Source organism: Rhinolophus ferrumequinum, chromosome 9 (genome assembly GCF_004115265.2).
Source record: "Rhinolophus ferrumequinum isolate MPI-CBG mRhiFer1 chromosome 9, mRhiFer1_v1.p, whole genome shotgun sequence".
Lineage (NCBI taxonomy): Eukaryota > Metazoa > Chordata > Mammalia > Chiroptera > Rhinolophidae > Rhinolophus > Rhinolophus ferrumequinum.
In genome coordinates, this window is record NC_046292.1 from 47,357,423 (window position 1) to 47,370,369 (window position 12,947).

Here is a 12,947-nt window from a genome sequence, read left to right on the forward strand (position 1 = left end):
ACATTTTTGCTCAGTGTATAGCAAGGATGGGAACTGCTGGCTCATAGGATTATGCATATAATTAACTTTAGAAAATACTGCCAGTTTTCCAACATGTGTGTATTAGTGAGAGAAAGGTCAATTTGTCTTTAGGTCAGAGTACCCAGTTCTCATGAGCATTAAGAATAAGAGACATCTTATTGTTGTTTTCTTTTGATCGTGGAAATACATTTAGCTAACAAAGAGGGTTCCATGAAATATTTCTGGTTAAAATAACTTTTTAAAACTCCTCACCCATTTTAATGAACTTTTCACTATGCAACAAAACATATTTTTACTTTTAGTATTTGACAAGCGTGAGAGAGTAGTGGGCAATATCTTTGCCATTACTTCAAGGGATTTGTACACTGAGGAGAGTTCAGACTCCCTCTAGGTTGTGTTCAAATTAAGAGTTCAAATTTCTGGAATTCCTTCGGTCCTCCAGGGAACTGGGATAAGGGAAAGTGACAACTTGGAAATAGAATGCAGGATACCCACCCGACCCACCCATTCCCTAGCCCTGTTACTGTGAGTAAATCATCCGTGAAGACTAAACAATGTGATCTTTTGAGGTTGCTCCGCATCTTCATGTTTCAGGAAAACTTTTCCATTTCCATTTTTCAACTCCTGTAACAACCAAAAAACTCTTTACCCTGTGGTCACCAAAATGTCAGGTAGGTATGTCATTTGGAATTCCTAGCTCAAATTAAAAACAACCCCCGCTTCCCCAACCCTGTATTCTATTCCTTTCACAGTTTCACATCAAAATAGACTGTAATGAAAAATGAAACCTTTGTCTGGGACTCTTAATTACTCCTGATGTTGGTCATATATATAAGAGTATGCCAGCACATTATATCTTGCTTAAAATAAAATGGATAGAAAAACCCTAACTGTCATTTTCTTCTACATGTGTTAGTATTTCTTGAGTATTCTGAACAAGAAGGTGAAGTGAATAAACTTAATGGCTTTGCTAAAAGCAATGCCTCTTTTTAACTCAAGACCTGGGTTCAGATCTCAGCCCTTGAATATTTGGTTTACCTGTGATACATTTTCTAACTTTTGAGCCATAGTTCTTAATCTATAAAATTGGTTTCAGAATCCTTGCTTTGCCTACCACGTAGGGCTGTTGTGGAGATCAAATGTGATCATTTATGTGAATTTTTAAACTACAGAAGTTCTAAATGTAAGCCTTTAAGAGCTGGGCTTAGCAGTCCCTGCGTTTTAAGAAAGACAATTACTGTCCATTGACCTAGAGTGTAGTGGAAACTCACTCTGTACCCTGAGATCTTCTGCACACACGTAAGTCTGAACTTTTAATCTTGCACCAGCCGTGGCTGGCTGACCTATTTAGTCATGAGTTACTTGTCTAGGTGTTACTGGCCTCTCACTGACACCCCTCCCACCAAGGAGAAGGCGAGGGCAAAAAACTTTTTGCTTCGGTGATAGCCCCAAACTATTAGCAGGTCATCTTTCACTTCTAGGGGAGGAGTTAGAAGGTTGTATAAAATAGGTAGTCTACAGAATCATTATGCTCGTATCTAAAACTTTTTTCTTGCTCTTTAAATTTTCTTTTACCCACCTGCATTTATTAGGTATAGAGAATATAGAAATGCTCACAAGCCATAAACAGATCTACATAAAGTATTAGAGCAATCATTAGTCATAATTGTTAAGATAATAAATGAGTAAAACAGGAACTGAAACCGCCGCAGGACCACTTCCTTACGACATATGCATTTATTCCTTATGACTACTGAGGAATCCACCTTTCTTTTAACCCTGGAATATCACTGCCACAAATGAAATAAATGGACCATACTCACCAAGATCTGTCTCATCCAGATCTGGAGACACTACATGAATTATGTTGATTTTTAATAAGTGTTTCCTTGGTACTGAGCAGGTTTAGAAAATCAAATTGTATAAAAGTATAAAATATGGTCTGGCAAGGTGGGGGCAGTGACATTGACCCAGCCTCTAAAAGTGGTATAACCCAGTGATCTAAGGTGTTCCCCAGAAAACGGGGAATTTAGAGTTGTAGGAATGGAGGTCTCCAGGTTCATAACTCCTTTCCCAAAAGAAGATCTGTTTCAGGATTCAGAATCCTAACGCCCCTTGATGCTAAAACACCCTAGTGAGATTTGGAGCAGAATCCTATAATCAGATGCATTAATATACATCTACAACAAAATGAATGAATACTCACGTTAAGTAGAAACACCCATCAGTTCAAGTTAGATTTACTAGCATATAAATTCAGGTCATGTCATAGTTTGCTAACAAATGTGTTCTATGAAACTTTTGATTTTCAAATCCTTTTGAAATTTGGAATTCCAGGTAAGGGATTGTTGATCTGCATTATGTTTGGGGAGTGTTCTTTTATATGTGTCAAGCCACCAGGTAGCAAATTGTCATGAGACAGTAGAGTTAGGAACACTGTATCTGGACTCACACAGCCGGGGTTCAGATTTGAGCCTTGCCAAGTGACTTTGGGAATAGTTATTTTAACTTCCCAGGGTCTTAGTTTTTCTTTCAAGCTGCAGTAATGTTCTGATAAAGATGCGATAACATTTGCATATGAAGTACAATGTGTGCATTGCATTAGGCACTCAAAAAATATGCATCAGTTTCCTCATCTGTATAATGGAAATAATAATAGTGCCTTTCAGAGGTGTTTTATGAGACTTAAATAAGCAGATAGATGTAATGTGCTTAGAATAGTGTCTGCCCCATAGTAAGCATTCAATAAATAGTGGCCCATGTCATTCTCATTATCACCATTACTGAAAACCTGTACCTTTCCTATCCGCAGAGTCTTTTTTAGCAAAGAAAGAATGAATAAGTGGCACATTGGAAAGTTATAATAATTAAAATTTTCCAGAATGCATTTCCATCCCATTCCATGTCAAGTCTTCCCAAGTTTGTTTGCTTCATGCCCACCACCTGCCCCAGCACCTTTATCTTTCTTCATTTGCACAACACTTGTCTTCCTCATCACCACCTTGCAGGTGTGTTAGGCTGTCTGGGAAGCTGTCCCAGATGCTGACAAACCTTTGGCAGTAGGATAGAAAGGAAAAAGGAAAGTTTTGGCTGACATCTCCAGGTCTGACTCCTTACTCATCTGGAGAGTTCCAGAGGTATCTTTAAAGTTTTAGGAAAAATGATGAGGCTGCTTTTTTTTGCACCTCTAATAGATACATATCTTGGATTCTCATTTTTTGGTTTGTTATATGTTAATCTCTTGTGATTGCTTAGTAATGCCAGGGTTTCGGAAAGTCCTAAGTCTGCAGAGATGTTTTAAGTGCAGGCAACGTATGGAGGAGTGGATACTAGCTAGGCAGAGACCAGTGGAAGAATGTGTGCCTGTGTGTCACAGTGTGGATTAATGTCTTGGCACGGCTGTCATATTTCCTGGCATGTAAGAACTGGATCTCCTCTGAAGGCCACACATACTTGACAAGCCCTGTTATGTTACTCTCTCGAGGGGGTGCTTGGGTAACGAAGGTGATGGATAATATTGGGTAGGTACTGGTTAGACACAGGGACATGAGAGAATATGGAAAGAATCCTTTTTAAAGAGTTTTATTACATTGGATTTTGGTGTCTGTAAACAATTACAGCATTCAGGGAGTTCAGGATTTAAATGAGAAACACAACTTTGTCAGATTATACCAGTCGGATAAAATGGCATGGGCTCCGGAAATCTATAATTAAATGTATTTTTGAAAATGAAAAATATAGTGTAACATCTGGTTTATTTCACTACGGAAGTGCTGGGTATTGCTTATGTAAGTGTGATTGACTTTGGCTGATGTTTGAATTTCTCTGTGTAAAATAACTGTATTTTAATTAATTTCTTTTTCTGCTTGATTCTGTGTTGTAAACAAATTATTCACACACACTCATAGAAAATGGCTGTCTTATTTAGAAAACCTAATGTGTGTTCATTTTCTTTTTGTTGCAGCGGATATTCAATTCCTTTGTTTACACTGAGAAGATCTCAAATGGAGAAAGTGAAGTACAGCAGGTAAGAGGTTATTTAGGCCTGGACATTTTCTGTCTTTGTCTTGCTTTTGGAGGTGGCTTCACTACTCTTTCCCAGCAATCTCTGTGAGGTTTCCTGTTCTCTGTATATGATTTCATATACAGCTTAAACATAATAGTGACAACTTCACACTTCAAGTTCTTACAGGCAGTTGAAATAATAGCTATATAGGGATGGTTTTCTGTTATTCGTATTATGCTTTGGAAATAGTATTTAATTCCTTTTTGTTATTTTGGAAATTCCCAAACCACTCAAATTTAAAAATATTAGGGATTATTTCATCTGATATAGGAAAAAGTGCCCAGGTTTTGGAATCAGACAAACCACAGGTCAAATTCTCGTTTTCCTATTTCCTCTGTGACTCCCAGGAAGTAATTTAACCTTTTTGAGCTACAAGTTCCCAGTCTTAAATAAAGGGAATATAATATGTGCCTTAAAAGATTGTGAGAATTAAATGAAATAATGTCAAATTAGCTGAGTATAAGTGAAATCCTTATGTGGAGGGTTCTGGTATAGAAACAGTTCAGTGAATACTGTTTTCATTTGTCCTTTTAAATTTTTTTCTTCCTCTTGTGTTCTTCCTTTGCTTTTTTCCTCCCATCTTCTGTCCATGCACTGTGGGGTCAAAAAGTTCTGAGGCCAGATTCTATTCACTTTATTTATAGCTGGCTTCAAATTGACTGCTTCCTAAAGTAAAACAGTGTTGGTGAACTTGGACATAAATAATTGATCTGCACTTGAAAAGAAGGGTGGTAAAGAGGATTCTGGGTTTTAATTTCAGCTAATCCACCAACTTCATTACACTTTGTGACCATCAGCTGGTAATTTGAAGCTAGCTTGGAAATTTAAGTAATAGACAGGACCAAGCTAAAAACCAGAGTGTGGCAGAGTACTTCCACAGAATAAAAAGTAACTACAGTAAAACTCATAATAATTTAACTTCTCTGGGATGCTGCCTTATTTTATTCATAGAAAACAGCTTGACTTGATCTGAACTTCAGACGTGCCATACAAGAGGAAAAAGCTTTGCAAGTGTCACTGGAGTGAAGTTATATATAGGAAAGTTAGTTATTTATAATAAATGACTGAGGTTTAGTTTTGAAGTTCAGCATTTCCTGTTTATAGACATTAAATTTTTTTATTGGTTTCTGCACATGAAATTTAAAGGGTGTAAGCAACTATGCATGTACTCTTTTTTTCTTAGCTTTTATTTTTTGAAAACTAATGACCTGAAATTATAATGAACAGGAAGTGGTTTGGTGTGTCAAGTCTTATCTTCATAATTCCTGTCTTATTTTTATTACAGCAAACTGGAAAGTACTTTAGGATCATGAAGTTTAAAAGGGTTTTCCAGGGATGGGGGGAGGCGGGGGAAGATTTCTACACAAAGCATGTTGGAGGAAACTTTTGGGGAGGCCCACAGCCACTTGATAACATTTTAAAGAAACTGATCCAGGGATATCAGTTTTGCTGCTTTCCTTTAAGTAACAGATACACATTCTTCCTTCAGCTGTTTTCAAACATGCAAGCTGTTTTGTTTTCTTGGACTGATATCATTGCTTTATTTATCTAGCTGTGAACAAGTGTGGAAGCATTCAATAGTAATTTTTTAAAATTATAGCCACTGCTTGAGCATTTAGGGAAAACTGGTGCTAGGCAATGTCAATATGTCATCGCATTGATTTTTCTAAATAACCTTGAAGGGAAGATATTATCCTTATTATAAATAAGGAAAGTGAAGCTCCAAATGATTAAGTAACCTGTAGACTCATGACTATTAAGTGAGCTAATTTTCAAAATCAATTTGACACAAAGTTATATTACATGTACTTTTATTTTAACAGTTTACTTTAAAATTTTGTGTTTTCATCTAAAATAGAAGTCTCTGCTAAACTCTGTCTTTATGTGAATAATTCAAATGAAGGAGAATTTACCACATAGTCTGTTCTGCATTTCCTCTCTCTAATAGTAAAGTTCTCTCTTATATTGAACCAGAATGTACTTTTAATTTTTAACTTTTCTCCAGTCTACCCTCTGGAAAGAACTCTAAACAAATAGATTTTAGGCCTCTTTTGCGTCCAGTATTTGGAGATAGTTATGTCATTATCGTTTAGCCTAAATTTAAAAATACTCAAGCCCTAAATAATTTTGTCATCTTTTTTTTTTAAAACTTTTATTTATTTTAAGTGTGTTTTTCCAGGACCCATCAGCTCCAAAGTCAAGTAATTGTTTCAGTCTAGTTGTGGAGGGCATCGCTCACAGTGGCCTATGTGGGGATCGAACCAGCAATCTTGTTAAGAGCACCGTGCTCTAACCAACTGAGTTAACCGGCCGCTCCAATTTCTTCTTTGTTTGATATGATTTCCATTCCCTTTCAGTCCTCTGGTCACTCTAAGAACAGCAGCAACACTAAAAGTTTATATTTGCATATGCACTGAATACTTTGCTGTCACTTCACTGTGATGATACTCCTATGAATTGAATTGGACAGAATTTATCCCCATTTGATAGCGAGGAAACAGAGACTTCTAATACCTTCTTGACTTGGCTAATAACTAACTGCCCAGGAACTGTGGACCCTGAGATCCTGGGCAGTATCCAGGATGAAATCTTTAGCAAATGCTTACCTCCTAACGTTTCCTATTGTATAAAACCTCTCCATCATAGTTACTCACACTTTCACACATAATATTTCCTTTGAACTTCAGAGAACCACTCTGTAAGATAGGTGGAGTTACTGTTTTTTAACCAACTTCAGAAAGGTCAAGGGTTCTAGCTAATATATAATTAGGCTGGATTTTTTTAAATTGTGAACTTTTTTCCAAACGTGAAGAATATATAAACCATATACATAAATAGTAAAAAATTAAATTAATATCTCAACCTACTACTACCCATCTAAAGAAATAAAGCATTACTAGTACTTAGAAAGCCCTGTGTGACCTTCCCAGAGTATATCTCCCTCCTTCTCCCAGAGATAACCCTACCCTGATATTTTTACCTTTTGTGTATGTATGTGTTGTTGATTTGTTTTATACATATATTTATCCCCAAATTAGTTTCTTTTTGTTCTTTATATAAATTATAAGTATATTGTTTGTATTCATATATCTTCCCACTTTCATTCAGCGTTATGTTCCTTAGAATCACCTATGTTGAGATCTATAGCTGAAGTGTGTTTATTTTCAATTCTGTGGTATTCCATTAAATGCAATTTATCCATTTTTTTGGTGGTGATGTTTAAGTTGTTTCTAGTGTTTAGTTTTTTTATTTTTGCGTATATCTCCTGGTACACAGTTTAGATGAAGTAATTCTATTCCTCAAAGGAACATTGATATCCTTGGCCTCTGCCAGTTAAATGGTGGTGGTGGTGGTGGTGGTGGTGGTGGTGGTGGTGTGTGTGTGTGTATAATTTCCAAATGCCCTAGGGTGGGAGGGTGGGGAGAAGGAATTCAGATGGAGAATCCCTTCTTGAGAGTAGAATTGCTGAGTGCCAGCGTGTTCAGCCCCACCTTACAATGCCAAACTGCTTCCATGGTGGTTGTCATGCAGACAGTATATTAGAAATTTGCTGCAGACAGTATATTAGAAATTTGCTGATCTGTATCCTCTTCCATATGTGGTATTACTGATTTTTGATCTTTTGTCAATTAGGGGTCTCCAAAATGGTATCTAATGAATTTAATTTGTTTTACTCTGATTAGTAATGAGGTTGAAATGACTTTTTTACATGTTTATGATACATTTTTGTGGGGTTTTTTTGTCGTTCTCTCAAATGTCTGCTAATGTCCTTTGTCCATTTTTAGAAACTGGGTTGCCAGTTTATTTTCGAAGTTTAAAGGTTCTATCCATGTTCTAGATCAGTGCTGTCCAAGCAAACGTTCTATGATGATGGAGATATTCTGTATCGGGGCTAACTGAGTAGCCACCTGCAGCATGTGGCTACTGAGCACCTGAAACGTGGCTAGAGCCCTGAGTAATTAAATTTTACATTTTATTTCAGTTTTAATTAAAATAGCCACACGTGGCCAGTGGTTCCCACATTAGATTCCCTTGCAGATTTATGTTTCATAAATGTATTCTCCCAATTTGTGGCTTTTCTTTTTATTTTCTTCCTGATACCTTTTAAAAGATTGAAGTTTTAATTTTAATTAAGTCAGTTTTTTATGAGTCAATCTTTTCCTTTTTGTTTTCTGCTTTTTATGGTCTATTAAAGAAATTATTTTCTACCCCAATGATAAAACGTGTTCTCCTATATTGTCTTCTAAAACTTTTGCCTTTTTTATTGAAGACTTTTATCCACCTGAAATTGATGTTAGTGTTGGATGTGAAGTAGGTACCTAATTTCTTTTTTCTCCCCATATGTATTTCCAAATATTCTAGCACTATCTATTGAACAATTTGTCTTTTTCCCCCATCTGTTTTCAGTGTGCTTTCTGTCATTAGTCAAGTTTCCATGTATGTGCGAGTTTGATTTGATTCTGTTGGTGAATTTATCTATCATTGTGTCAGTATCATATCTGGTAGGGTAACAACATCCCTTCATTTATTTTTCTTGAGAACATCTGTAGCTCTTTGCTGTTACATAAGAACTTTTGACCAGTTGCTCTTACATAGGAATTTTAGAATCAGCTTGTACAATTTTGAAAGAAAATCCTATTGGGATTTTATTTGGCATCGCAACGAATTTACAGATCAGTATGTCGAGAATAGCTTTACTAACATCGTATATCTCTTAGTAATTAATTCTACAATGTTTTTTTAGCATAGTTTTGTAATTTGTGAACATATCGAATATCCATACATGTGGGATTTATTCCTAGAGATTTTTATATTATATCTTCAAAAATTATATTTTTCTAACTGTTGCAATTTGAGTTTTATGTATTTTATATCTAGTTTACCTTCTTACACTATCATATTCTAATAATCTACCTGTAGATTCCTTTGGCTTTTCTGTATACATAACCATATATGTAAGGAAGACAGTTTTGAGTCTCTTTCTAATTCTTATACCTTTTCTTCCATTTCTGTGTCTTGCTACACTGGCCTCCAGAAAAGTATGGGAATCGTGGCCAGTCATGATATGTATGTATTATGTTTATTGTTTAGGTATATTCCAATTTTGATTCATTTCTTCTTTGATCTGTTAGTTACTTAGAAGTATGTTTTAAAATTTCCAAATATCTTTAGAGTCTTTCTAGTTACCTAGCTGTCCGCTCTGCCTTTCCCCGTTACACTGAGCTCTTTGGGTTACAGTTTTATACTGACAGTGTTTCCTGTCAGATTTCCCATCTTGGTCAAGCCCTGAGGTTTCTCTTCTATGCCCAGTGTCCTGTGTTACCATCAAAGGGGAAGCTCAAGGGCTCCATTATGCCCACATTCTCATAGTGAAAGCAGGCACTTTCCCCCCAGGTTTCTGGCTCTCCTCTTGCTTAGGGACTCAGTCCCTTAACAATAGTTTCTGATTTTCATTCTGAACACTAGCCTCTTAACAATATAACAATCACACCGGCTTATAAGATTTGTTTGATAAGCCAAAAAACAGACTAGTTATTCAAAGTAGATTTATTGATCTATGTGCTCTTAATTTGAGCTCACAATCTTTAGTTGAAAAGGAACTACTTCTTTATGCATGTGTTTGTGTATTTTGTAGTATCTGGGATCCTGGCTTGAGTTTTCTATCTGTCATTTCTCCTTTGGGGTAATGAAAATTAGAGTCCCATGGGTTCCTGCCCTCCTCCTTACTAATCAAATCTTATTGAGAGTTGGATCTGACTTGTGCATACTATACAACTTGGCGTTAAATCTAACGTGTTGTTAATATCTTCTGGTTAGCAGAGCAAAGTAATTAAAACTAATAAAAAACATTTAGTGATTCTTGACTCTCACCACAAAACTCTCTATGGTATAGACTTTGCCTTTTCTCATTATTTCTTTTAAATTAACCTTCAGAGTGTGGTTCTAAATTGCCTAACAATGTGTTTTTCAAATCTTTAATTAGTTCTGTATATGTAGTTTCACTGCCAAAAATATTATGGCAACAGCCTCAGGAAAATAAAAATCCCACGCACACATTCTTGTGTGGAACACCTCCTATAGACTCCATTTTCTTTATGAATTAAGTTGTGTGAGTATATAAGAGCATTACATAAAATTGAACCTGAATCAAGAAAAATAAATTTTTGATCAAGAGCCCCAGAAGATAGCAAAACATAGTCCATAAAACACAAAGCAGTGGAGAAAAAACAAAAGGAGAAAGAGCCTCTTGGGGCACTTGGTTGGATCCCTAAAGGAACCCATCATCCGGGACATATTCTTTTACGAGTTTGCTGTAACTTTTTCTCAAATGCTCTAGTAATTGCTCTAGTAATTTTTATTCAAAGAAATAGCAAGCATATTTTTATAATTAATGCAGTATTTCATAAACTATTGATTGTAGGCAGCAGCTAATTTTAGAAGACATCAGAATTCTTTTGAAATGGGAGAATTGGTAAGAGAACTACTTAATATGAGAGGTACCTGACATTGGGCCAAGGGCATTCCTTCTAGCAGTTGTCCCCCTTTCTTCTATGGTCTCCATTTGTATCTCTTCAGGATCATATCCATCAGTTCTCCCATTCTCTCTAAAACCTTCTCCAGCCCTACCAGTCCCACACAACTGCTCTCTTCAAGGTCAATAGTGACCTCCACTTCGGTACATCCCAGGGATCCATATTGTATTTGGTTAACATTAGTAACAAATAGTTGATCCCTTCTATCTTCTTTGATGAACTTTCCTGACTTGGGTCTGAAGGTTCCCACACTTGCCTCCTTGCTGTTTCTTGGCACACTCCTGCCGTACGGCTTTTGCATTGGCACTATTCTGACATAAAGCCCCATGGGCCCTCACCTCCTTCAAGGCTTTCCTCAAACACTACCTTCTGAAAGAAGTGACCACCATATTGAAAATTGCAGCCCTCCTTGAGCCCTAAACTCTGGATTTTCCTTTACCTTCTTCTACTTTTCTTCTTATCGCTCCTCATCTTTTGGTTTTAGTATTGGCTTTATAAAACTAGTTTGGAAATATTCCCCACTGTTTCACTTTCTGAAGGAGTATAAGGTTCGTGTTATTCCTTCTTTAGATGTTTGTAGAATTCAGTAGAGCCCCATTTGGACCTTGAGTTTTCCTTGTTGGCAGGTTTTTGATCATCCAATTTCTTGAATAGTTATGGGTTTGGGGATTTTATGTGTGTGTGTGGACGGTGGAGTGTTTGGTTTTCTTTTTAAAAATTCTTTTTTTCAGATTTTCTGTTTCATCTTGTGTTAATTTTGGTAAGTTGATCTTTTTCAAGAAATTTGTCCTTTTCATCTAAGTTGTCAAATTTGTTGGAAGAAAAGTGCTCATAATATTTTATTATCCTTTTTGATATCTCTCAGCCAGAAGAACAATAGAGAAAAATCAATGTAACGAAATGCTGGTTCTTTGAGGGAAAAAAGTCAATAAAATGGATAAACTAGACTGACAGAGAATAACAGAGAGAATGAATGGGAAAACAAATTGGTGATAGCACATTTTTTTTCTGTATTTTTTTAGAGATTTTTATTAAAATATAGCTAACATGCAATATTAGTTTCAGGTGTACATTATAATTATTCAACAGTACCCACCTGGCAATAAAGTGATAACAAATTTTTTAAACTTGAACTTGACTTCCTTAATGTTCTCTTATTTTTTTTTTATTTCATTGATTTATGTTCTTTATTATTTTCTTGCATTTTAGGTTAATTTTGCACTGTTTTCTTCTTGGATTGGAATTTTAGGTTATTGAGTTTTATACTTTTCCCCCCAAAATACAAGTATTTAAAGCTGTAAACTTTCTTCTAAGCGCTGCTTTAGTTACATCCCACAGAATTTGATATCATATATTTTTGTTATCATTTAGTTTTTAAATGTTTTCTAATTTCTTCTTTGACCTGTGGATTACATTGAAGTATGTTGTCCAATTTCCAAAACGTGAAGTTTTCTTAAATATCTCATTACTACTGATTTCTTATTTAATTCCATTGTAGTCAGAAAATATACTCTATATGATTTAAATCCTTTCTTAATTTATGAACACGTGGGTTTTATGACCCAGAATATGATCCATCTTGGTGACTATACCGTGCAAATCTTGAAAAGAATGTATGTTATGTAGTTATCAGTTGTCGTGTTCTTTATATATCTAGTAGGTTAAGCTGGTGGATAGTTCAGATCACTTATTTTGGGTCTGATTTTTATCTTGTCATCTAATTCCATTTTCCCTTTAGTTCTGTCCAGTTTTATCTTGTGTATTTTGAGGCTTAATTGTTGGGCAGGTACACATTTAAAATTGTTAGGTCTTCCTGATGAGTTTACTTGTGAAATTATGAAACGTAATTTTTTTAAATCTCTGATGATAATGCTTTCTTTGAAATCTATTTTACTTGATATTAATATAGTCACTCCAGCCTTTGTGCCTACTATTTTCATGGTGTATCTTTTATAAGCATTTACTTTCAATTTCTCTATTGCTTAAAAAAAAAGTGTCTCTTGTAGCTAGAATGTAGTTGAGACTTTTCTTTAGTTATTCTGACAATTTCTATCTTTTAATTAGGATTATTTAGTCAATTAATATTGAGTTTGTTGGATTTGGGTCAACCATTTTATTGTTTTCCATTTTGTCTTCTGTTTTTAGTTTTTTAGTTCCTTCTTCCCTACCCTCTTTTGGGTTTTTTAATTTTTTTTTAATTTTATTTCAATATATTTTATTTTTAGCTGTATTCTGTAGAAATTACAATATGCACCCTTAACTTATTCCAATCTATTTAGAGTTAATATTTTGTCACTTTATGGAAAATAGAGAACCTGCACAACCTT

General features: G+C 35.3%; 1 protein-coding gene across 2 annotated transcripts in view; it reads left to right on the top strand.

The window, feature by feature from the left end:
* The window catches only part of CACHD1 (cache domain containing 1), a 208,539-nt gene that overhangs the window by 75,676 nt on the left and 119,916 nt on the right, over positions 1 to 12,947 (top strand). For both annotated transcript variants that reach the window (XM_033115363.1, XM_033115364.1), the window contains exon 2: positions 3,986 to 4,048. In XM_033115363.1, the coding sequence (XP_032971254.1) occupies positions 3,986 to 4,048 (63 nt within the window). The remainder of the gene's footprint in view (positions 1 to 3,985; positions 4,049 to 12,947) is intronic.